Raw genomic sequence first — 24900 nt, 5'->3', positions numbered from 1 at the left:
CTGAAGGATACCAGTAAGCCTAGAATCCATTGCTGACCTAAAATTTGTCTTTCCTCTGAGACTGTAGGTGGGACTGGTCATTTCTTTCTTTCTTTCTTTTTTTTTTTTTTTAAGATTTTATTTATTTATTTGACAGACAGAGATCACAAGTAGGCAGAAGGGCAGGCAGAGAAATGGGGGGGGGGGGAAGCAGGCTCCCTGCCAAGCAGAGAACCCAATGTGGGGCTCGATCCCAGGACCCTGAGATCATGACCCGAGCTGAAGGCAGAGGCTTAACCCACTGAGCCACCCAGGCACCCCTTTCTTTCTTTTTTTAAAGATTTTATTTATTTATTTGACACAGGAGAGAGACAGTGGGAGAGGGAACACAAGCAGGGGGAGTGGGGCAGAGAGCCCAATGGCTGGATTCCAGGACCTGAAGGCGGATGTTTAATGACTGAGCCACCCAGGTGCCCCGGCGCTGCTCATTTCTATCTTGATATATCATCTGTCTAGCATTGGGCCTTATATAGGGAGGTGCTCTCTAAACATCCATTGCAAGGAGCACTGGGTCCTACAGGTAAACAAGGAACCATGGAACATTACATCAAAAACTAATGAGGTTGTGTATGGTGATTAACATAATTTTTAAAAATCCATTGAGTAAAAGGAAATCCAAGCTCATACCAGAATATAATATTTGTTCTTTTTAAAACAACTTTTGTTGTTTTCTTCTAATAACAATACTATCCAATCATTGCAAAAAATTCAAAAAAGTTACCCCAGTGTGAATGGTCTTGTTTCCAAAACCCTATGAGTACCAGTTGAATCTGTATCTTTTTATGCCTTACTTCTAAGGTCTCGTAGACTCCTTTCCTTCTACCCTTAGGAATTCCCTAAAGGATACATTCTGTATTTCAGAATAGGCCTGTTGTTGTGTATTACCGTGGCTAACAGAGACGGGACCCCAGTAACCAAGCCAGAACTCAGCTGCTGCTGTCCTTGACAGCTTCATGGAAATGCTGCTTCAGGTTGGAACCCTGTTCCCAAGCTGCAGCCTCCATGATGTCTTGGTGCCAGGAAGGCTGGAACTCGATCTCTCCCTCTTAGTCCTGGAGATGTTGCCATTATGCCATCATGCAATGCAGCTGAGAGGGCAGGTACTTGACCGCGGCATCTCAGGGCTGGTTGGTAAGGGCATGATACGCATCACATGCTTAGTAAAGAAGTACCATTGTTATATACCCTTGAAGAATCTGCTTTGCAATTTAAGAGCCCTAGATTCCTTCTCTAATGGTGAATTATTTCTCCAGGGCACCATTGTCTGCTCTTTCCAATTATGCTACTCTGAACTCTTCACTATCTCCAGACATGGGATCTCTCTCTGTAAATCTGAATCTCAATAGTGTGTAGAGCCCAAATTTATACTCCAGAAAGCTCCTTAGCTCCCCCATTAATAATGAATTGTCATTCATCCATTCATTCATTTAAGAGAGAAAGTCTCGGGGGAAAGGTACGGAAAGAAAGAGGGAGAGAGAGAATCTTAAGCAGGTTCCACACCAATGAGGGGCTTGATCTCACAACCCTGAGCCAAAGTCGAGAGTTGGACACTTAAGCGACTGAGCCACCCAGGCCTCCCCAAAATTGTCCTTTTTTAACAGAATAAAAAAATTTTAAAAAATGAACACTCAGTGAATATACTGGTTTTCCTAATTTGTATCATTAGCATTAGCTCTATTGTTTTAAATCATAATAAATGGTTTACCTATATAAAAGATATGGTCTGTAGTCAGTTTTGCGAATTATAAGAAACCCCTGAAGTATATAGTCTGTTGGGTTAGCAAGTCCTGACAGCAGACATCTACTTGCTCTTTGAGGAGATGGTTCAAGGTATGCTTTCACCAATGTATTATTTCCAACTGAGTTGTATGTAACTCATATAGAGAAACGTGAATTTACTTTTTCTCTTGGATAGCTTGAGTTTCATTTTGCCTGGACATATATCTGATGTTATTCTGTTGCTTTACTTGTGTAGACACAATCTGTGTTTTTTTACAATTGGTGTTTCACGAATAACCCCAGTTATGGGAAAAGGAAACCTATCTTTAATAACAATCATAAATAATGGATATACTTGCATGGTAGAACCAGATAATGTATTTTTTCATGCTTCCTTATACCTTTTAATGAGTTGTAAGGATGGGGACTACAAGGCCTTTTATTTATAATGCTATACAGTCTGACGAATCAGATGTGATTGTTTTGTTATGCTTAGTTCTACTGAACATAGGGAATGTGCTAAAGATTGCTTTGTTTATTGCTTTGAATCAAATATACAGAGAACTACACATACTTCAAACTCATGACTCAGCTGCAAAGATACATTAAGACCCTCAAGTGGTCATTTTATTAAATGAATACAAATCTGAAACATTTACGGTAAAATATATCAATATTGAACCAAAATATGTGTAAACAAGTGATTCTACAACTGGGAAGACATGTCAGTTCTATTAATTTTGGTGACATCTTCCCAACCATGTCTAATCTTCAGAATCTTCTTCCTCAAGCATGGCAGGAATAGTATGGCTTTACAAAACAGGACAACAATCGGAAGGAAAACCGCTATCATAAAAGTTGGAGGTGTATACCATACAAATTGTTTTATATCTACCCATTTATTCCAGGCAAAAATCAATGCATGTATTGTGCCCAGCAGAAGGGAAACAGTTCCTAGTTTGCTCTGCAAAAGAAAAAAAATGATCTTGTTGGGACTGGTTGAATAAGAATTTATTCCATCCTACCTCTTCTGTTCTGTTGCTTGGAAATTCCTTCATACATCTGTAATCACTTCCCTATCATATTTCTCAACATTGTCCACTCACATCTTTCCATTTTCCTCACACATCCCCACCTCCCCTTCCTTTGGGTGATATTTTGCCCCCAGGCTATTTAAGTTGAGAAAATTCACAATCAATCTCCTTTCAACCTCAGCTAATCAATAACACTGTCTTTCTTTGCTTTATACTTTGTTCATCTGCCTTATGATGTTTAATTTTATGGTGCTTTGTCTCTTGAGCATTTGCCTTCATTCTGCCTATCAAGAGACATCTAAAATTGGGGACTTTTACTCATCACAGATTCCCTGCAGAATAAACACAATGATTTGTGCATTTTAGGTGCTCAGTAAATATTAGCAGGATGACGATTAGTGCAAAAATCAATTTGATGTCAGTGATCTTTATCAATTATGAAAGCAACCAAAGTAAGTGACTCTGATTTTGGTACATGAATTCTAAGGTGAATGAGCTTGGCCTATGTTAAAAATGAAACATCCAGATAAGATGGGAAAACACCAACAGCTATTTCCGCTGTTGAAACAACACATAGAAATAGGAAGATGTGAAGAAAAATTTCAACTTATATTGGGATACTTGGCACTGTCCAGAAAAAGTTGCTCAAAAATAGTTGTTCAACTTTGTAATTTTAAAGCATTCTGACAATAGCTCTTCTAGATAAGTTTTGACTTCTATTCGCTTTACTGGAAATGGTCATTAGTCTGCCAGAATGAATCCAACTCACAATTATTCAGCAGTAAGCACTCTTAAGCCCCAATGAATACAACCAAACAGCTAAGTTTATATTTTCAAATATCAGTCTCCAAGGTAAATCACAGAATAACTAGTTCTCAGATTGTAATGGAAAAGTTTCTAGGTTATTAATTGAAAACTACACATGCTTGGTTGAATATTCCTCTTACCAAATGTGTCCTTTATACTTACTAAGGACTAGGTCTTGTGTACATAGCAGCATGGCTGGGTAGTCAAGATGCAGTGCCTGAATTCCCATTAAATCTAAAAAGTGGTGCTCAGGGGTGCCTGGGTGGCTCAGTGGGTTAAGCCTCTGCCTTCAGCTCAGGTCATGATCTCAGGGTCCTGGGATCGAGCTCCACATTGGGCTCTCTGCTCAGCAGGAAGCCTGCTTCCCCCCTTCTCTCTCTGCCTGCCTCTCTGCCTACTTGTAATCTCTGTCTGTCAAATAAATAAATAAAATCTTTTAAAAAAAGTGCTACTCAGCATATGTGTGACAGGCAGAGCAAATGTAAAAGAAAGTTATTTAATAAGGAACAGAGAACACTAATGGCTATCCAGCTAAACCTACACAATCAGCAAGTACTGTGCTTGGAAAATGTGGCACCATTTCCAAGCTCTATTGTAATAATTCAGACGGAGACAGGTTTTCCTGCTTCATCAGATGTCCTGATAAAGTGTCTGTAGGAGGACATGTATAGACGTGTAGAAGGGACAGTGCAGAAATGTCTGACTGTGTGGGAACTTCCAAAAACATCCACCCATAAAAGCTAAAGCTATGTACTTTGAAAAATCTCAGCAGTGCTTATGATTAAATTAAATTTAGTCCTTTGTCTCCTGCTCTTCTTAGGCTATAATCTACCATGAGAAGATGAACCTCAGTAAATCTGAGATAATTTTGAATCCCAAGAATACTGAGAAACTCCAAGTCAGTAGGCTACATGAAATACAAGTTGGAAAAAGCAGTCTTTAAAATGAGATATTAGGAAACCTTTGGTAGTTAAAACTCCAAATTTCAAGAAGAGTTGCTTTTTTAAAGAGAGTACCAAGCTGTGTAACGTAAAAGGCATTAAGTAAAATCAGAGGGCAGGCAGAAGAATATGTCTATTTGGGAATGAATAAACCATGACTATTAAATTCCTAAAATATCACCCATGTTTTTATTAGGTGGCTAGAAAATTGTCTAACAACATTCAAATGTTAGAAGTTGTGGGAGAGGGAGAAGCCGGCTCTCTGCTGAGCAAGGAGCCCAATGCAGGGCTCCATCCCAAGGATCCTGGGATCATGACCTGAGCCGAAGGTAGCTGCTTAACTGACTGAGCCACCCGGGTGCCTCCAAATGCTAGAAATGTTTTTCTTTGAGTAATGCTTTTTATTTATGTCTGGAAAATACTTCTACTTAGAAGTGATAGGGAAAAATTATTGGAGAGCACATTATTGATTGGAACAAGTGTGGGATCTTTGCTACTGGAAAACCATTTGTTATTTTTTATGGGGCAAAGTCAATATACTTGATGATATTGTAAGCGCAGAAAAGATTGGCCTTTTTGAGGGACCAGAGTTATTTGATATACAATTTACCTGAATATAGTGAAATTCTCTCCACGTCAAAGAGTCGCTCACAGATGGAACAGAGGTTACGGCTAACAGAGCCAATATTGCAAGTGCCACAATTCCCAGAGACACATAAATTTCCATTCTCCACACGTCATGCTCAATCCAGGCATCTTCTTTATTTTTTTGGACCTACCAGAGGGTGAGAAGGGGAGAGAAGGAATGCAAACATTTGTTCCCGGCTTATGAATCTCCTTCTACGTTCCCTCTAAGACGGAGGGCCTGATAACTAGGAGCCTCCACAAATTTGTGGCTTTGTTTGTGCATTCTTCTGTGAGAAATGAGTTGGAGCTATCAATCTCTTTCCTGGAATATATATATATATAACTTGTTTACTAATTTATAACATAGTTACTTGATGGTTAGGATTGTAATGTGCATGCTTGTGTGGTAGATAAGAACAATGAACATTAAAAAGTCATCTCATGAGGGGGAAGAAGGTTGCTGTGTAACCCTGTCCAGGAACAAAATATGTGTTTAAGTTCTTAAAGTTATTGTTTACTATTTTCAACTTAAAAAATTCTTCCTTGTGAAATTATATACAACCAAGCTCCAAAGGAGAGTTATACTAAAACACTGAAAAATGCAGATTACCTTCCCAACACAGAATTTCAAAAGAGGTTTGGGGTATTGATATTAAAATAAGAAAGCCTTAATTTGTTGGAAGATTTAGACTTTTTAGTTCAGCGATGTGGGCAGTGTGGTCATCCTACCTGTTGATATGCCCAGTTGAGCAACTTGTATCTGTAGGATCGCCTCATCGGATAGGATAAACTATAAACTGCATGCAGCACAGCAAAAAAGAAACTGAGAAGCCCCAGTTGTTTTCTTGTTAACATCCATCTATCCAACCAACGCGGAAATTTCTTATATTTGGTTCCATTACGAAGCTGTACCACGGCTGCTATGACCCCGGGCAAATAGACGAGTGCCAGGAGGGTGATGGACACCATTGGCAAGACTTTGTTGATGACCAGGATTGGGATTTTATAAAAATACTGTTGGTGGGAAGTTACAAAAGGGTGAATTACTTCCCTCAGAAGAGTGTAGAGAAAAGTCAGAGATGACACGACAGCAGCGATTTTAACTGGCCAGCGCCACATTGGAAAGAGTTCTTGTTTGTGCTGAAGCTCGGCAGGGCAATCAAATCCATCAAAGTGGGTTGTTGGGTGAATGTGAGAAAACACAGGTCTTTTCAGCGTGCTGGTCTCTCCCGAGTCCTTATCCTACAAAGCAAAGAAAATCAACATTTTAGACAAACAATGGGATTTCTCTTCAATGCATTACTTACTCTGTTCATGGTGCTTACCAGTAAAAAAGGACATTCGGAAACTTGTTTTTGGATACTGGTTAGCTGAAGATGTCACAGTCTATGTAGCACTGATTGAATATGGATTTAGCTATGTTGGGATTCTCCATAAATTTCTGTTATTTGATTTTCTTTAAGACAGAGGAATACATGCTTTTTTCTAAAGACACAAGATTATCCATTAAAGCTGAGACCATTGTGTTTGTACCTTGAAGGCATGGAAGAATGGAATAATGTAAGTGAGAAACTAAAATTGAAAACGTAAAAAAAAAAATCCAGTAATCTTTGGCAAAAATAATAAAACTTGTATTTGTAATGGTTGAATTTGTTTTATAATATTCTTATTGGTATTTGGGCAACTCTCCACAAAGAACTGAAGAGTGAATTCTTAAAATTCAAGTACAAAGGGTCAGGAATAATATACTCATTACAATTATAAAAATATATAATTTCCATCATGCTGTACTTAGATTTTATATTTCTAAAATATCTCATGTGTGTAAGTAATGATTGACAAACACTCTATCAGAAGGTACAAAGGTTATATACATAGTTAAATCCCATAGAGATCTATTTCCTAAGAACATTATACTTCTTTACCCAGTTGCATTTCTAAGCAGTGAACAATTCAAAAAAGGTTATGCTAAATATTTTGTCATTTCCCCAGCTGACTGGTATACCAGAAAATTAAAAAAAAAAACACTTCTAAATAAGAACTTAGGATGTTTCATATTCTGATGATTTAATGAATTAATTTACTTATTCACCAACTATTTTATTTCTCATTTCTATGTAAAACCATAACATTTTAATGTTTAATGTGATGTATTATATTGTTCATTTCCTCATTTTATGCAGAGTAACCTTAACTCACATAGTTCTCTATAATTTTTAGTGTTCAAAAGTCGCCTCTTGCCCTTTGACTTTTACTTTCAGTGATAAATCACTGTTACATCCTCTGCTTTTTCTAGTTGCTCCATTTAGAAGGGAGTTGAGCATGATACAGCTTCTGTCATCTCTACATGTTGAAACAATCTAAGTACAATCAACTGTGATCAATTTTCTGGTTAATGATGAAAAATTATGGAAAAGCAATTATGATGGTTAACTTGAAAAATGAAAATGATTTTATTTTATGCACACTTAGAGAATATGTACCTGTAATATCTTCTTATTCCTATTAAAATAACTCACAAAAATAATTTTGAAAAGTGATGTTATAAAAAATTATTGTATAGACTATCTTTCCTATTAAAATAACTAAGACAAAATACTTTATGTTCAAACTGCAGTTGATATCATTTAGAAAGGCAAAAAGAGTTTGGAACCAAACATTTCTACACTTTTTCAGTCAAATGATATAAGTAAGAAACATTTAATCTTCTGGTGGCATAAAAGTGGGACAAGTGATTCTTTTTTTAATAATTTTTTAAATTTTTTAATAAACATATAATGTATTTTTAGCCCCAGGGGTACAGATCTGTGAATCGTCAGGTTTACACATTTCATAGCACTCACCACAGCACACACCCCCGCCAATGTCCATAACCCCACCACCCTCTCCCGACCCCCCTCCCCCCAGCAACCTTCAAGTTTGTTCTGCAAGATTAAGAGTTTCTTATGGTTTGTCTCCCTCCCGATCCCATCTTGTTTCATTTATTCTTTTCCTACACCCCAAACCCCCACGTTGCATCTCCACTTCCTCATATCAGGGAGATCATATGATAGTTGTCTTTTTCTGATTGACTTACTTCGCTAAGCATAATACCCTCTATTTCCATCCACGTCGTTGCAAATGGCAAGATTTCATTCGGGACAAGTGATTCTTATTCCAAAATTGAATTTATTTGTTTAAATTTGTTTAAATCATCAATCAACTTGATCTCTTGTTAAGCTGCCATATTGCCTATGGAAAAAATGAATGCTTACAAAACTATTGTTATATGGGCACTGATGACTCTCTTAAGAAACTTAGACCACAGAATGTTAGAGGGAATTGGAAGGGCCTTGGAGCTGATGTGGTCCACTCTCTCATTTTATAGATAGACCAAGACCTGGAATTTTCAGTGACTTATTCAAGGTTTTTCAGCCAAGTCTATAACTGTCATCAAGGTACAATTTCTCTTATCTACCACCCTGAACCTTTGCCCATCGCAATATCAGTGATAGGAATCAGAGTGAAGATACCTGTCGACTAGGGTGAAAAATCATTGTTTCAACCCTAGGAGATACAGGACAGCACTGAAATCCTGTTTCTAGATTTGAATGAAGTATTATTAACATATTACCAAATAATCATCTTCTTCTGGATTTCTCCTAGGCTTCATTGTCCAAAGTTCTTGGTTTGTGATGTCTTGTCTGCTTTCCATTAGTTCTGTAAAATGGGATAGCGTCAGCCACCGAAGAAAATAAATATCATTATCTTCCTCATGTCTGTACTATTTAAGACATTAATGTTTGATAGAGCAATAGAAGAATTTACTCACACAAGGACTAGAGTGGCCTACAAAGTACAATTAAAATAGTGACTGATTTACCATTTAACCTCTCATAATCTGCCAGAATCTCAAACCATTGCCCTTGTGTCAATAACAGCTTTGTTTTGTCCGGCTATTGGTGCAATGAATGACAAACATGTCTATAGGGAATTCAAAGGGTCAGATGTTGCCTTTTATTTTAGAAGTTAACTCCAGGTGCCCATTTAGAGGAAAGCCAGCTCTGCTCAAAGGTAAATAGAATTAGGAAAGATTTTTTTTTTTTTTTTGAGTGGAGTTAGCTGATATAAGATTATACTTTAGGAAGTTATATTTGATAGACTTTTGGGGTTGATACTGGAATCTGAAATACTAATTAAATGATTTTATGGGGAAATGCATTCTGAGGTTCAGACAATAAACAGAATAGACACTCTTGGTAAGGTGACCCTCATAGTGGCACAAAGGACCAAAGGCTGTATATTCAGAGTGCCATTTTCTCATCAGAGTAACAGGCTGGTTTTTGTTGATAAGCAAGAATTTTTGGCACATTTCCAATGGAATTACTGAGTTGTGTTCAGTCACTGATAGGCCTATTCTCCTGGTCAACCCTGTGGAAATTAGTTTTGTCAAATTTACTACCTGACAAGGAATCTTTGCCTTAACACCTTCATAAATCCTCCTCAGGCTTGGTGTAGCTTTTTTTTTTTTAAAGGAAGGGAACACATGATATCACAATACTATTCGCTGTTTTTATTCTAAATTTATTTCTAGAGGAATACCTCGCCAATTTGCACTTTATGAAATTCAATGAAAAAAAATGGTTTAGATATATAACAACCTGATTATGAGAAACAAGTGTTTCTTAATTTCAGAACACCTGTAACACTTTACTAAGTGGAAAGTTGTTTCCAGGAGTGGCTTAAAATACTTAAAACATTCTCTAAATTTAAAGGTTTGATTTTCTCAAAAAATAAAGAGGAGCCATCTTTCCGTAATGCCAATCATTTGCCTTTGTTCAAGCACTCTGAGGACATTTGCCATATATTATGTATTTTGACATTTTGCAACATTCATGCTGAGGATATTTGTTTTGGTCTGCCCACGTTTCCCCCCTACTTTTTAATGATCTAAAACATTTCCTCCATTTGGAGAAAGGTCCCTCCTTTGGCATATGACTCGGTCTCGGCTAATCAGAATTCTCTATTCCCTTGATGGCACTGACTGGCTTAGGGATGGCATAACCCTAGTTGAACCAATTAGAGTCTTTCTCTGATATTTATATAGGGGAGTGGAAGATAACGAGATGTCTAACTCTTTGTTAAATTGGTATGATAGAAGCCTACTGTGCTTTCTTCTACATGCTCTAAGGAGGAAGATTCTTCAAGAGAACAAAAGCAAGCTACCACACTAAAGTATAAGCAAGAGATGGGGAAAGACATAGAAGAGTGCTGGTGGTATATTTTAAGTATTTAGAGTTCCTGAGACCAGATCATGAAATTTTCAGTTACACAAGTCAATATACATTCCCCTTTTTCGCTTGAGTTTGGTTTTCGTATCTATCATTGGCATGTAAAAGAGGTCTGAGTAAAGCAAATGCCAGTCATCAGGTATTTATGGAGCTCAACTCTATGACAGACACGGAGGAAGAAAGAGAAATGAGACTTTGTGTCTGTTCTGGAGGAGCTTACACTCTATTTCCTTAATAAGTATAATTCGAAATCATTTAGTGATTTAACCAACATTATAAATACAGTAATCTGGGAGGTATGTATGTGTCTAGGAATAGGAATAGAAGGTGGTTTTTTTTCCTACGATTTTATTTATTTGATAGAGAGAGAGAAAGAGAGAGAGCGAGCGAGCGTGCGAGCGCACCAGCAGGGGGAGCAGCAGAGAGAGAGGGAGAAGCAGGCTCCTCGCTGAGCAGGGAGCTTGACGAGAGGCTCCATCCCAGGACTCTGGGATCATGACCTGAGCCAGAGGCAGACACTTAATCAACTGAGCCCCCCGGGTTCCCCAGGAATAGAAGTTTTATTTACTGCAACCAAACAAGAAATAATTCTCTATGTTTAGATGTTTTCACTATGAGTTGTAGGATGGAAAAGATGTTAACATGCAAATCTACACTTATTCAATATTAACTCATTAACTATATTGTGAACAACAGTATCAGGCGGTGAGAATACGAAGTTAAATGGGATGGAGCCTCTGCTCTCACAAACTCAAAGTGTAGGGGAAAAGGCAGAAATTTCAACAACTGACTGTGTGGTAGTGCAATGGATTTTAAAGAAAGAAAGTTTTACAGGCAGATAGTGGCATGGAAAGGGTGAGGGTTCTCTTGTAGACCTGGTCCTGGGGCCTCAAGCAAGTTGGCAGTGTTTGCTGATTGAGGGCCACTTTGTACAGAATCTGGGTGAAAAGGCAAAGTGGCCTTGGAGAAGTATCCACCCATTCATCTGCGTGGTAGGGAGACCATACTGGAGAGCCAGGCCAAGGAAAAGCCCAGAGTAGTGAGGGAGCCTGTTGGCTCTGTGGTCCACAGTCCAATTTGTGCCAGAAGGCGAGAAAATAAAATATCCGTCAAACAAAATATGTTGGTTTCCATCAGACATTACCCAAATATATAATTTAAATTCCACAGTAACATCTTTTCATGAAAAAAAAAAAAAAAAAAGAAAAAGAAAAAAGAAACAACACAGTGTTCAGATTTTAGGAACTCCAGATTTGACCCAAAGTTCTCTAACTCTCATCCCTTTAAAAAAAGCAAAACATATTTCTGATGTGACTGTTCCCTTTTGCTGTATGAGGATGGCTGACCTGATGTTCCTGCTAAATATTGACACAGCCCAACTGACTCATGTTTTTGTCAAAGAGTTTAGAATATGAAGAAACTCAATGACCAGAGCACAATATGGATTGCACTGCATTTCCAAACCTTCTACACTTTAAAGTGTATAGTCCGCTTCCCCACATTTAACTATGTAAAAGTTAAGATGTTTTTCTTCAATGGGCTGTTTTTTGTTTTGTTTTGTTTTGTTGTTTTTAAAGCATTGCTTAATATCTGTGTTAAATCTCAGTAATTGTCAGGATGTCGTGGGGATTTTTTTTAAGAGAAAGAAATTTAGAAGTGGTTGTAAATTTTATGTCTACAAACCCATGACATATACGAAGCCTTCCTTGATCGCCTATTTGGAGAGAACTTGAACCCCAAACCCGAGCCTGAAAGAGCAGGACTAATGTTCCCAGAACTTAAAATGAAAACTCCCTGTTACTAGGAAACCTGAAGGCAAGTCACACGATTTTAAGCACTGTGTACCAATCATTCCTCAATGCTATGCAAACTCGCGGCGATTTCTGCCAAGTTGGAAAACCTGCCGTCAGAATCCAACCGAAGGGCAAACAACCCATCCTATCCGCCGGGCCCCCAGCGAAAAGACTTCCTTAGGCGTCCCTGGCTCCCAGCCCCTGGACCGGCCACAACGGAGCAGTGTGCTTCGGCCGAGAGCTGGGCTGGAGGGCAGCGCGTGCTGGAGCCGCGCATAAGGGGCGAATTGAGCTGCTCTCGCCTCGGAACGCCGCCGCCCCGGGACTGGGGAGGCTTGCAAGCCGCTACACCCCTCCTGAGACTGAGAGCCCGCTCTCGCAGGGACACACCGAGGCAGGGAGCAAGCAGCGAGCCGCGACGATTCGAGGGACTCACCCGCTCCTCGACGCGACCAGACGGTAAGTTGCGGCGCTGCTTCTGCAGGGACTCGCCAGCCGCACGCGGCGTCCGAGCCCCAGAGCGCGGAGCCTGCTCCCCCGCGGCAGACCCCGCCTCTTTGTCAAGGGCTCCTCCAGCGCCACCTGCAGGTGCCGGGTGTCCTCAGGGCTCCTGCCTCGGAGGGGCAGCCCCTCGGGGTCCCAGCGGCCGAACCGAGCGTTTCCCCCAAAGGGCAAGCAGGCCGCTCCAGGTGTTCTTTCGGATGGCCCTGTCTTCCCCCTGAGGCCTGCTCCTCCCGCTTTCGTTAATCTCCCGAGGAACGAACGTTCGTGCAATTCTTCGGAGCGGTGGTTCTCAAACTTTAACGTGTATCACCTGTGGGCCTTATTAAACTAACTGGTTGGTCGCCTTCCCCCTCACGGTTTCCTGATCCTCAAGTCTGGGCCTGAGATTCTGCATTTCTAGCAAGTTCCCGGTGATGCTGGAGCACCCCCAGATCACACTTTGAGACGGACTGCTTTAGAGCTTCGCCAGCCCGCTTTAAACTTAGCAGTAACGATGAAGTGACTGCTATTTACAGTTGAGGAATCCGAATGTGAAGATCTGAGAGTGACTTGCCCCCTGAATGGTACAAATCTTGTGCCCTAAACCGCATGAACCCTGTCCTCTGGCTGAATAGGCCCTTAAGCCCCACGTTGCCTTTGCCTCTTCCTTGCCTCTGATACATTAAAGCCAGCTTCCCGTACCCTAGCCCAATCAGGCACTCCAACCCGAAAATAAAGCTACTGTCTCTATTTCAGAGCTGGGGGGGGGGGGGGTGTCTTTAAAGCATAAGGGGTATGGAGAAAGAGAATGTGTGCGGGGGTGCGGGTGGGGGTGGGGAAGTGGGGTGGGGTGGGGGTTACTCCTCGGAGTTGAAACCAGCCTCAGGGTAGAGTGTCTGAGACCTGAATTGCAAGAGGATTTTGCAACATCCTCAGAGCTAATCTGATTAGAAAAACAAAGGAAAATGCTCGCTCAACCGCAATTTCTGTGATTGTTCTTTAATCAAAGCTAAGGCAACTAGGGACTGTTCCTGTTTTAATATGTATTTCTTTTTGTAGTCATTGACTTTGCGCAGGGTAGTATTAAAGCCTTTTGAAGATTAACTTACCATGGCCTGACGCCTTGTGGTAGAAACAGAATCTTACACTTTTTATTTCTAGTGAAACTAGAAAATAATCATTTAAAAAAGTTTTAGGGAGTCTGCTTCTCCTTCTCATTCTCCCTCTGTGCTTCCCCCCCAAATAAATAACTGAATAAAATCTTTAAAAAAATGTTTTAGAAAAAATAATCTGTGTTAATAGCATAAACCACAAAGAATTAAAAGAGATTTTTAAATGAGTCTAAGCATTGTTGAATTTTTAAAATGATCTTGTGTCTTAAAGGATTGAACAAAGCAATATGCTTTCATTTTTTAAGCTTTCGCAGAACAAAGAACATTTTCTTTCTCATAATCTATTTGGCACACGAAGATATTAATATAAGTTGGTTAATTTTAGCCAACTCCAATTAAGACTGTTTTTCTTCTTCTAATTAACATTTAAAATCAAGGCCTAGATATTTTGTTTTATAGTTAAACTAAGAATTTTATTTCTGCATTTCTTCTGAAAATTTTTTTGTTCAGTATTTTAGTGTGGCGAATATAGTATGTTTCTAAGCAAAAAGATTGAAAATATGAGGTTGTTTACAAATTAGTTTGTAGATATTTTAAAGGCAGCCTAATATTGGATTAAAAACTGTGGTATTAAAGAACTTTTATTAAGTTGTCAGGAGTTAATATTACAGATGAAAATTCTGCAATTTTTGCATACAGATGACCAAAATGACCTGTGCTTTGGGTATGACCAGATGTTTTCTTTTTTTCCTTTCCTTTCCTTTTTTTTTTCCTTCTTTTTTTAGAAGCACAAAGCCAAAGCATCTAAAAATGTTCTGAGTCAGCTTTTCAAAACCAGTATGATTTGTGGAAAACAGTGTTAGACTATTACACATTTTGAAAAGCAGATTGCTGGTTTTGTCATGACTCATAAGAACTACAGGGTTTTAAAAGAGGAATTCGACAGTGAGCTACAAACAGATTTGGGTCATTCAGAATATTTTGTAACAAACTTAAACTATAGTGAGAGAGCACAATAACAAAACAGTTCTTCAGTGTTATTTGGGATCAAATTCTGAACTAGTGATTTCACATGAACACAGCACAGGGAAAATATAATAATTTAGACTCTATAGATACCTCTGCCTGACCAATAAGCAACCTAATCTTAGAACTCAATGGGACTGCCATTTAAGAAGAATGGAGTATGATGGTGTAAAAGATAAGATAAAAATGATCATACCATGGAAAATAATCACAATGAGCAATACACAGCAAATTATAAATTGATGACAGGAACTTTAGTTTATCTCCTTGGGAAATCAAACTAACTCCTAAGGGCACAGTAATTCAAATTATGATCAACATAATTGCAAGTCTACTTCTTACTGTGTAAGAATAGCCAGGTTTATTTTATTATTTTATTTTATTTTAAGATTTTATTATTTATTTGACAGAGAGAGACACAGCGAGAGAGGGAACACAAGCAGGGGGAGTGGGAGAGGGAGAAGCAGGCTTCCTGCTGAGCAGGGAACCCAATGCAGGGCTCGATCCCAGAATCCTGGGATCATGACCTGAGCTGAAAGCAGATGCTTAATGACTGAGCCACTTAAGTGCCCCAGTCAGGTTTATTTTAAGATGAGGAAAAAATTATACCCAAAGTTCATGGAGAAATATTTTGTCAAAATGATCATTTTAGTGTAGACATGATAAAGCTGAACTGGCCTAATTTTCTGATTCTATGAGCTTCATATGATAAATTCTGTTCACTCACTCAAGATCTCCTGGTACTGATCAAAGTACTGTATGTGGTCAGTTTATCCCCAAGTCTGTAAATTAAAGTAGTTGGGGGTAGAGAGAAGACCTAACCTTGGGGTGGGAGGTTTAAAAAATTCTTCCATGTGTTTCCCCCAATGCATTTTATTGCTCATTCACCAACACTGTTAACAGTCTACATCCATTCTAGATATGTTTTAAGGATAGGTGGTTTATTCTGATACTCACAGATCCATCTCTGCCCAAATACTGCTTAATGATGCTCAAAAGTCCATGATAAAATATATTATATTGTCTTTATCTCTGTTGTAATTCGTCAAAGGGCTAAAGTCCCTGGAAATGGTAGCACGTTAAACCTTACAAGTTATTCACATCCTACTAAAATAAATACTTCAGTACTTTTTTGAAAATATGTTCTAGCATAGGGGGCGATATACCAGGATATTGAAGACTTACATTGGAGAGGTTGTAAAGGGGTTGTATCTTTGAAGAAAAAGGAGCACTGGGACCAAGAGGATGGATTTCACCACTTTCCTAATATTACTTAAACTAGGCAATTCCTCTTTTTATCACACGTGCATATCAAACATTTCATGATAGTGAAATAAATCTCTTGTTTAAACCACTGTATTTTGGTCCTCTCTGTTATGGTAGCTAAGCCTATACCCTAGCTTGTTTGATATATCGTAACACTTTTTAGAGTCTGTCTGTATTGAAGATTTTTAAATGTGTTTCTGTTACCCTCATTAAATTGGGAGTTTTAAGAGAGCTGAGACCTTGCCTTTTAAAAAATTAATCAACTAACTTTTTATTTTTTAAGTAGGTTCCATGCTAAGCATGGAGCCCAGCATGGGGCTTGAACTCACAACCCTGAGATCAAGCCCTGAGCTGAGATCAGGAGTCAGATGCTTAACTGACTAAGCCACCCAGGTGCTCCTGAGGCCTTGCCATTTTTAATGCTTATATCTCTTGTAACTTAGAGATTGATGGAATAGATTCTTTATAAATGTTTGTGGAACGTGATTTTAGCCCTTGGTATCAAGGGAGTTGTATAGGGCACATAAATATGGAGTTCATGAATGTTTGGACATCATTTAGACCCAAACTGTGGGCACATATCGACTGTTACTTATTTCACACAGAACACACTCTTACCCACCTTCCTTGGTGTGTTTATCTTTCTTGTTTTCTGCTACAGGAGCATGTGGGTTCAGAGTTGCCATTGTCACAGGAATTACAGACCTTATGCATCTTCGGTGGTAGGAGATGGGGGAGTGAGAGTGTTAGGTAGGGAGAGCTGGTTCAACAGAGATTTAAGAAGGCTAATTGGGAGAGTTGGACCCAAAATTTCTGGTAACAGACTCTGCTTTGTAAAGTCCTCAGCACAGAGAACCATGCCTATCAATTCCTGGATCTGAGCTTCCAGAAGAGAGGATACCATCAGTTATGAAATGCCTACTCTTTCCCAGAACTGGGTTTGGTTGTCTTAGTATCCCTACTATATTGTTATTATCCTCTTTATAGGTGAACTGAAGCTTAGAAAGTCCAAGTAATTCGATTAAAGTTGTACAGTTTTTAGAGGCCACACTGGGGCTTCAACCAAAATCTACACTATCCCAGTTCTCTTTCTATTGCACTATACCACCTCTACCACCACATATAAGCAGCCAAAATTTCCTCAGGTTGCATCAGGTTGGGGGGATTCAAGAGAGTAACAGTTAACAGAAACCATCCCACAATTTGGTTTTCCTGAGGTATCAGCGCATTGGCTAAGCTATTCTGACACAGAGGACCACATATGTTGTTTAAAGAAGTGGTTTCACGGTCAGGTAATAGTCCTGCAATGAGTATTCCAAGTTGGTGAGGTTGTTCTCTCCACGAGGTCATTCAGGCACCCTAACTGCTTCCATCTGGTTGCCCTGCTGTCTCCTAGGGCACTGTTCTTGACATCATGGTTGAAGGGTGGCCTAGGAATATCCATGATCGAGTTGCAGGAAAGGGAAAGAGTGCAAGTCCAAAGCAATGGTTTGCTACTAGGAATTGGGCAGAAGTTGCCCAGTCACTTCCACTCACATTCTATTGATGATAATTTACTCAGATGGCAATGTAGGCAGGAAGATGCAGTCTCTGGCTGGGTTGCTGCATGTTAAGATGTATTAGCATGGAAAAGGGCAGCAAATTTTGGTGAACAACCAGAAGTTTCCACCACCTTCTTGCCTCCAACTCTGATCTTTATGTTCATACCAAACTTGGGAACTTTGATTTCTTCCTTCATTGGGCTTACTGTCTTCCACATTCTGAAGCCTGTCTGAAGGTTCAGGGTCAACTTGTTACTCACAGCTCAGTCTTACACTGGAGGCTATTAGTACCAAAGTGAGCTCTTGTGTATCTCGACCATGAGCAGCCTTGTGTAGAAGTTCTCTCACGTGGTCTTCTTGTTGGCTCTCCAGGATGCTGGACATGGGGAATACTCAGTGGGAACACCACTTGGTTCCACCATGGGACTCCCTACTACCCTAGAATTGATTTTTCTTTTTAATTAAAAAAATTAGCCGGTGCCATAACTGAAAACCAATACTCGGGGTACCAAGAAAGCAAACTTATATGACGTATGTTATTTATATTTCTAAGAGTGGAGTGTTTATGCACAATGATCCAGAACCACTTCTTAGCAGCTTTTCCAGTTTCTCACAGCATCTTGTGCTGAATTCTATAATATAAAGTCTAACTTAAACAGTCACTTAAAAGATTTTTGTAAAGAGGGCAGCTGGCTGGCTCAGTCAGTAGGGCATCCTACTCTTGATTTCAGGGTAGTGAGTCCAAACCCACATTGGTTATAGAGGTTACTTAAAAAAAAAAAAAGATTCTTGCCAAGAAATTGCAGTTAGAAGATGAATAACCATAATGAAAGCCTAAACCGACAAAAAGAAGGTGAAAGGGCTGGCATGTTTTGTTGCTGTCTTTTATTTTTACTTTTTCCAACTTCATTGAGATATAATTCACATGTAACATATGCAGTTATATGCGATGTACAATGTAATGATATAAGATGTATATACATATATACAGATATATATTTTTGCATGAACTCACATTGTTAACATTTTTTTCATGGTGAGAACTTTCAAGATCTATTCTCTTAGCAACATTCAAATATATAATGCAGTATTTTTAAAAAGATTTTATTTATTTATTTGATAGAGATCACAAGTAGGCAGAGAGGCAGGTGGCAGGGGCGGGGGTGGGCGGGCGGGGAAGCAGGCTCCCTGCTGAGCAGAGAGCCCTATGCGGGGGCTCAATCCCAGAATCCTGTGATCATGACCTGAGCTGAAGGCAGAGGCTTTAATCCACTGAGCCACCCCGGCACCCCTATAATACAGTATTGTTAAGTACAGTCACCATGCTGTACATTACATCCCTAGGACTTTATTCATCTTATAACTGGAAGTTTGTGTTTTTGATGACTTTCATCCATTTCACACATCCCCACCCCTCCCTGATTCTTGGCAACCACCAATCTATTCTGTTTCTATGACTTCAGTTTTTTTCAGATTCCACATGTGAGATCTTGCTCTGTATTTGTCTTTCTCTCTCTTACTTATTTCACTTAGCATAATGCCCTCAAGTTTCATATATGTTGTCATAAATGGCAGAGTTTCCTTCTTTTTTATCCCTGAATAATATTCCAGTTTGTGTATATGTGTGTATACAAGTCTATATATCAAATATATAATATATAATCATGTAATTAATACTATGTATTGTGTGTGTGTGTATATATATCATATATATCATATATATTACATTTTCTTTATTCATCTTTCAACAGACACTTAGGTTGTTTCCCTGTCTTGACTATTATAAATAATACTGCAATGAGCATGGGGTACAGATAGCTCTTCAAGATGGTGACTTTAGGGGCACCTGGGTGGCCCTAGTGGATTAAAGCAGGGAGCCTGCTTCCCCTTCTCTTTCTGCCTGCCTCTCTGCCTACTTGTGATCTCTGTCAAATAAATAAATAAAATCTTAAAAAAAAAAAAAGATAGTGACTTTATTTCCTTCAGATATATACCCAGATGTGGAATTGCCGAATCATATGGTAGCTCTATTTTGAATTTGTTTAGGAATTCACCATATTGTTTTTTATAGAGGCTGCACCAGTGAACATTCCCAGCAGTGTATAAGGGTTCCCTTTTCTCCACTTCCTTGAGCTGGCACCTTTTCTTACTCCAAGTTAAATCTCTTTGTCAGTTTGATTTCAAAGTAATTTTTAAAAAGCTATCCAGAAGACTGTTTGAAATGTGAATGTATGTCCAGCATAGATAATGACAAATCTCACCTTATTATCTTGAGATATTATCCTCTGGTTGTATGTATGTGCTTATATCTATAAGTATATGAGGGATGTATATATTGATAGGGTGTGTGATCAAAAACTGGAGAAACATTTATTATAGGGAAAGGAGAACATGGAAAAGTTCAATAGGAGCACCAGGAGACAAAGAAACTTCTTCTGCACTTTCCTTACCTCCTACTCAGCTTTCTCTGCTAGACTGTAACCTGTTGGGAGCCAGGACCATTTCTTTTCATTTGACTTCTCAGGCTCCGTAAAGAACATAGTATATAGTGACGAGCTGATAAACTGCTTTTCCTTGGGGAGAGTTTAAGAAGCATGTTGTCAACAGTGGAAGTGCCATGAAAAAAAAAAAAAAAGGTGGGGCGCCTGGGTGGCTCAGTGGGTTAAAGCCTCTGCCTTCAGCTCAGGTCATGGTCCCAGGGTCCTGGAATCCAGCCCCGCATCGGGTTCTCTGCTCGGTGGGGAGCCTGCTTCCTCCTCTCTCTCTGCCTGCTTCTCTGCCTACTTGTGATCTCTGTCTGTCAAATAAATAAATAAAATCTTAAAAAAAAAAAAAGGTAAGAAATAAATGTTGGATTTGACATTTGAGATGACTTTATTAACTGTATGAAATGAATTGAGGGAGAAAGCCAGACTGAGTGTATCAAGGCAGAAATGGGGAACAGATAGAATAAGAAAGGAAGGAGACTTAGAGCAACAGTCAGGGAACAGGGTGAGGGAGATTAAATTCTTCTTATAGGCTAAGAAGAAGAGAGCTGTGTAAAGAGAGAGATTGACGAGCTATGAAAAAAGGAGACTAATTGATGGAGTTAGGTGCTGGAGAAAAGTGAACAGAGAGGAAATGCAGCACATGGCAGAAAGATTGTCTTTGAGCAGAAGCAGGGACCCTGTTTTCTCAGGGATTAGAAGAAGAGAAATGTGAGACGTACATAGCCTTGTGGAAAGGGGGGGAAGGACAGTGAGTGAGCTTAGGTTTGATGCCAGTCAGGAAGGGAATGCAAGGTAAGGACTCTGAACCTGCAAAAATTGACAAGTTATTCTCTGTCTTCAGAGTGTCTGACATTTGTTTGGGTAAAATGGGATGAGAAGTTTATGAATACCTGAGTTTGCTGGGAAAAAAAAATCAGAGTTACTTAGAACCAAGTACAGGGTAATAAAATAAAGGCAGGGATGCCCCAAACTCAAAGAAGTGATAAAGCAATGATTTGGCATTTTGTTGGTTAGGAAAGATACAATGGAGAAGTGGATCTTTTGAACTTGGCCTCCAAAGGGTGAGAGATTTTTTCCTGGGGCAAAGAAAAGGAAAGGTCTTGTTTTCTCTTCCAAATCAGAAGTGGCGTATATGGATTAAAGTTTTCTTTGGTCTAGCAGCATGTTATGTCCAGGAAAGCTTTATAAACTTAGTGGGGTTCCTTCCCTAGAGCACTGCTCTTTTGGGTTAACCAGAGAATTTCTAACATCGTATATTGGTTGTGATTCCTCAGCGCTTCAAGATTCCTCCCTCCTCACTGAGCTAATGAAGGTGTTAGCTTTCTTCCTATCTCTAGCCTTTAGCGGAGAGCAATGACTCCTAGTAGCTGCTGCTCAAAAAACAAAACGACAAAAAAACAAAAAAAATTGAGTTGAATTCTCCCACCCAGCCCTTGCTGTCAGCCTGTCCTTGGTCCTGCTTTGTATTCCAGTTAGCTTCCTGAAAAGCCCTCCTTTCTGTCCACACACCTCTATTAGAGCTCATTTTTGATCATGCCCTAGTCCGTCATGTAACATGCCTCTCTCTCCTACTGATTGGCAGTGACAGAATCCTTCAGGACCCACCGCGAGCTTCAGGGGGAGAGTGGTCAGTTGGGATCATCCAACACAGAAATAGGTTCAAACAATAGAGCAAGCTCTCTGCACTGTTTCCATCTGAAAAGGGCTAGGGTTCTTCTTCCAATCAAGGAAACTATTCATCTTCTCAGTGTGGGGGTATTGGAAAGCTCAGATCTCACCGCTTCTGTGGTGTGGATTTGGTGGTGGGCTGCTGTGCCATGTGGCCACACGGTGGCTCCAGAGCCCTTTGTAGTAAAAATGAACACATCTCTTCTGGGGTCTCGGCTGCAGGGGCTTTCTGCTTACATGGTTTCACCAGACCTTTTCATACTCGCTGTAAACAGAGAAGGATGCATTTGTGTGTGTGTGTGTGTGTGTGTGTGTGTGTGTGTGTGTGTGATTGTGTTTATATTATGATAGCTTGAGCATATTCCGAGGTCTAAATAATGTCCATGAGGCTGAGAGTAAGCATCAAAGTCTGTCTGTTCAGCCTCCTGGATGGGAGTCGGTCTATCATCTATGTTTGCTTATGAGTATATATGTGTGTATCGTTACATCATATCTTTTACTATCTCTACCTACATCTGTATCTAATGTTTACTGAATTAAATGGTACTAAACGCTTACCATTTCCATAATTATTATTTTTTTTTAGGGAGGCAAAATTGATGTATGAAATTATACCACTTTCAGGTATATAACATGTTTCGATAGTTGTATGTATTGCAAAATGATAACCACAGTAAGTCCGGTTGACATCTGTCACCACATATAGTGATGAAAAATGTTTTTCTTATGATGAGAATTTTTAAGACCTATTCTCTTAGCAACTTTCAAGTGTACAATATAGTATTATTAACTATAGTAACCACACTATATGGGACACGCCTGTGGCTTATATATTTTATAATTAGAAATTTGGACATTTTGACCCCTTACTCCTCTCCCCTTTTCCAACCCCCGCAACTGCTGGCAGCCACCAATCTGTTCTCTGTATCTATGAGCTCAGCTTTTTTTTTTTTTTTTTTTTGGATCACACATGTAAGTGAGCTCATACAGTATTTGTCTTTCTCTGTCTGACTTACTTCACTTAGCATCATGCCCTCAAGATCTATCCACGTTGCTGTAAATGGCAAGATTTCATTCCTTTTTTTTTTTTTTTTTCTTTTTAAACAAGCTCTGGACAGTTTAACTAAAGAAAAATTTTTGTGTGATTTACTTTTCACCAGTCTGTTCTGGCATGCTTCTAATGATATCAGAATCATCTGGCTTAATGATAGCCAGAGTGCCTGTTATTTCCCACATGCTGTGTCCAGTTCAATATTATTGCCACTGTGGTGATGGACACCAGTTTTGGCCAACAGGGCACATTATTCTATTTCAGATTTCCTTAAGGCTGGGCTGTTGTTCGTGAGGATGACCACTTTAGCTTGTCATTTCTAATCATTTTCAGAGTCTGCTTATATCCCAGTGAGTACTTTCCACTTTTCATAATCAGCTGGAGCCTGGAGTTGATCAATCCCAGTGACTTTTTCACCTTCTTTGTGGCCCCCATCTTCCTGCCTTAGGTGCAGAGCAGCCCCAGCCAAGAACAGCCACCAAGATGGCCAGAGTGAGACAGGAAAGAGAGCCCACCAAGATTTCATTCCTTTATATTACTGAATAATATTTCATTGTACACACACACACACACACACACACATATACTCCGCACTTTCTTTATTCAGTCACCCTTCAATGGCCACTTAGGTTGTTCCCCTGTTGTAATAAATATGGTGGTGCATATGTTTTTTTGAATGAGGGGCGTTGTTTTCTTCAGATGCATATCCTGGAGTGGAATTGCTGGATCATATGGTAGTTCTACCTGTAATTTTTTTTTTAAGATTTTATTTATATATTTGACAGAGATCACAAGTAGGCAGAGAGGCAGGCGGAGAGAGAGGAGGGGAAGCATGCTCCCTGCTGAGCCGAGAGCCCGATGTGGGGCTCGATCCCAGGACCCTGGGATCATGACCTGAGCCAAAGGCAGAGGCTTTAACCCACTAAGCCACCCAGGCGCCCCTACCTGTAATTTTTTGAGGGACTGCCATACTCTTTGCCCTAGTTACATTCCCACCAACAGTGCTTATGAGTTCCCTTTGCTCCAAGACATCCTTGCCAACACTTGTTGTGTCTTGTCTTTTCTGTAATAGACATTCTAACAGCTATGAGGCGATGAAAGTTATCTTCCTTAATCTGTACAAACCCCTTGAAAATAGGTACTTCTTTCATTTTACAAATCAAGAAATTGATACTTAGAGAAAAATAACCTCCTCAAGTGCACAAAGCCTTTTTATTCTTTACAAACACAATGTGATGCTTCTGATAGTTCCTTTAACTTTCACAACATCTTAGTGATATATATGCATAGAGAAATGGGAGAGTTTATAGTCAATTGATTAAATAGGGAAGAAAGTCTCGATGACCAAAGTGTTTGTCTCTGGTTCCTGACCTGTTGAATTTGTTTCTTTGAGGGTGGTGATTTTGTCCTTGGTCAAAGTAGACACCTCGCACCCACTCTTTTGCTACAGCAGAAGTACAACTCCTAACACAGGTTACTGTAGGATGGAAGAAATCACTCCTTTCCCCAAGAGCTTTAACAGCCCCACGTAAATCTCAGGCATTACTCAAAGGATTTGCCAAAGAATCCATGAATAGCAGCCATGAGCTGAGACATTGTGAGATCACCCATGTGATCCTTTTATTCTGGTCACCATGGCCAAGGACCTAATATCAGGTGTTTAATGGCCCCTTTATTGTATATACTGGAATGTAGTGATCAAAGGTAAAGGAAAAACTGTCTTTCTAACTCAGGTTCATGGCCTATAACATGAGAAAATAATTCACTCTATTTCATAAGGTAGGTGTCAAGGTTCAATGAGGAAATGAATGTAAACTGCATGACCCATAGAAAGGGTGCCATGCATTTTGCCATTATTGTTGGAGAATAATGGGTGGTGGTGTTGAATGAAGGCAGGGAGCTGTCAGAAGGAGGAAGGAAAGGGCCGAGCAAAGGAAGGAAAGAAGGCCAGATACACGAGGGAATGACGGGTTGAGAATGGGGGCCCTTGGTGGCCTCTGCAGGCTACAGAAGCTGTTAGTTCCTCAGTCCTGG

The 24900-nt window shown here is 39.6% G+C and overlaps 1 protein-coding gene and 1 pseudogene across 2 annotated transcripts; both read right to left on the bottom strand.

The window, feature by feature from the left end:
• Positions 1-2274: 2274 nt before the first annotated feature.
• On the bottom strand, positions 2275-13037 carry STEAP1 (STEAP family member 1). Its single transcript, XM_080818781.1, has 5 exons — positions 12667-13037; positions 8781-8866; positions 5897-6409; positions 5151-5315; positions 2275-2722 (listed from the first exon to the last, which is right to left on the bottom strand). The coding sequence occupies exons 2-5, from the start codon at positions 8859-8861 to the stop codon at positions 2465-2467; spliced, it is 1017 nt and encodes a 338-aa protein (XP_080674907.1). The 5' UTR covers positions 8862-8866; positions 12667-13037; the 3' UTR covers positions 2275-2464.
• A 9924-nt stretch (positions 13038-22961) lies between these two features.
• LOC308352389 (large ribosomal subunit protein eL30-like) lies at positions 22962-23301 on the bottom strand (annotated as a pseudogene). Its single transcript has one exon. The product of its transcript is annotated as a large ribosomal subunit protein eL30-like (transcript).
• Positions 23302-24900: the final 1599 nt, after the last annotated feature.

The sequence above is a fragment of the Martes martes genome (genome assembly GCF_963455335.1).
Source record: "Martes martes genome assembly, chromosome: 11".
Classification (NCBI taxonomy): domain Eukaryota; kingdom Metazoa; phylum Chordata; class Mammalia; order Carnivora; family Mustelidae; genus Martes; species Martes martes.
This window is presented reverse-complemented; position numbering and strand designations above follow the sequence as displayed.

Bases quoted from the DNA above. Each gene is read 5' to 3' on its own strand.
- STEAP1 (XM_080818781.1), bottom strand. From the start codon at position 8,861: ATGGAAAGCAGACAAGACATCACAAACCAAGAACTTTGGACAATGAAG. The intron at 6,410-8,780 runs GTAATATGTTAA...TTTGCTTTGTAG, and splicing joins CAGAAGAAGATGATTATTTG to GATAAGGACTCGGGAGAGAC. The intron at 2,723-5,150 runs GTAAATTGTATA...TTTCTTTTGCAG, and splicing joins GAGAATTTCACTATATTCAG to AGCAAACTAGGAACTGTTTC.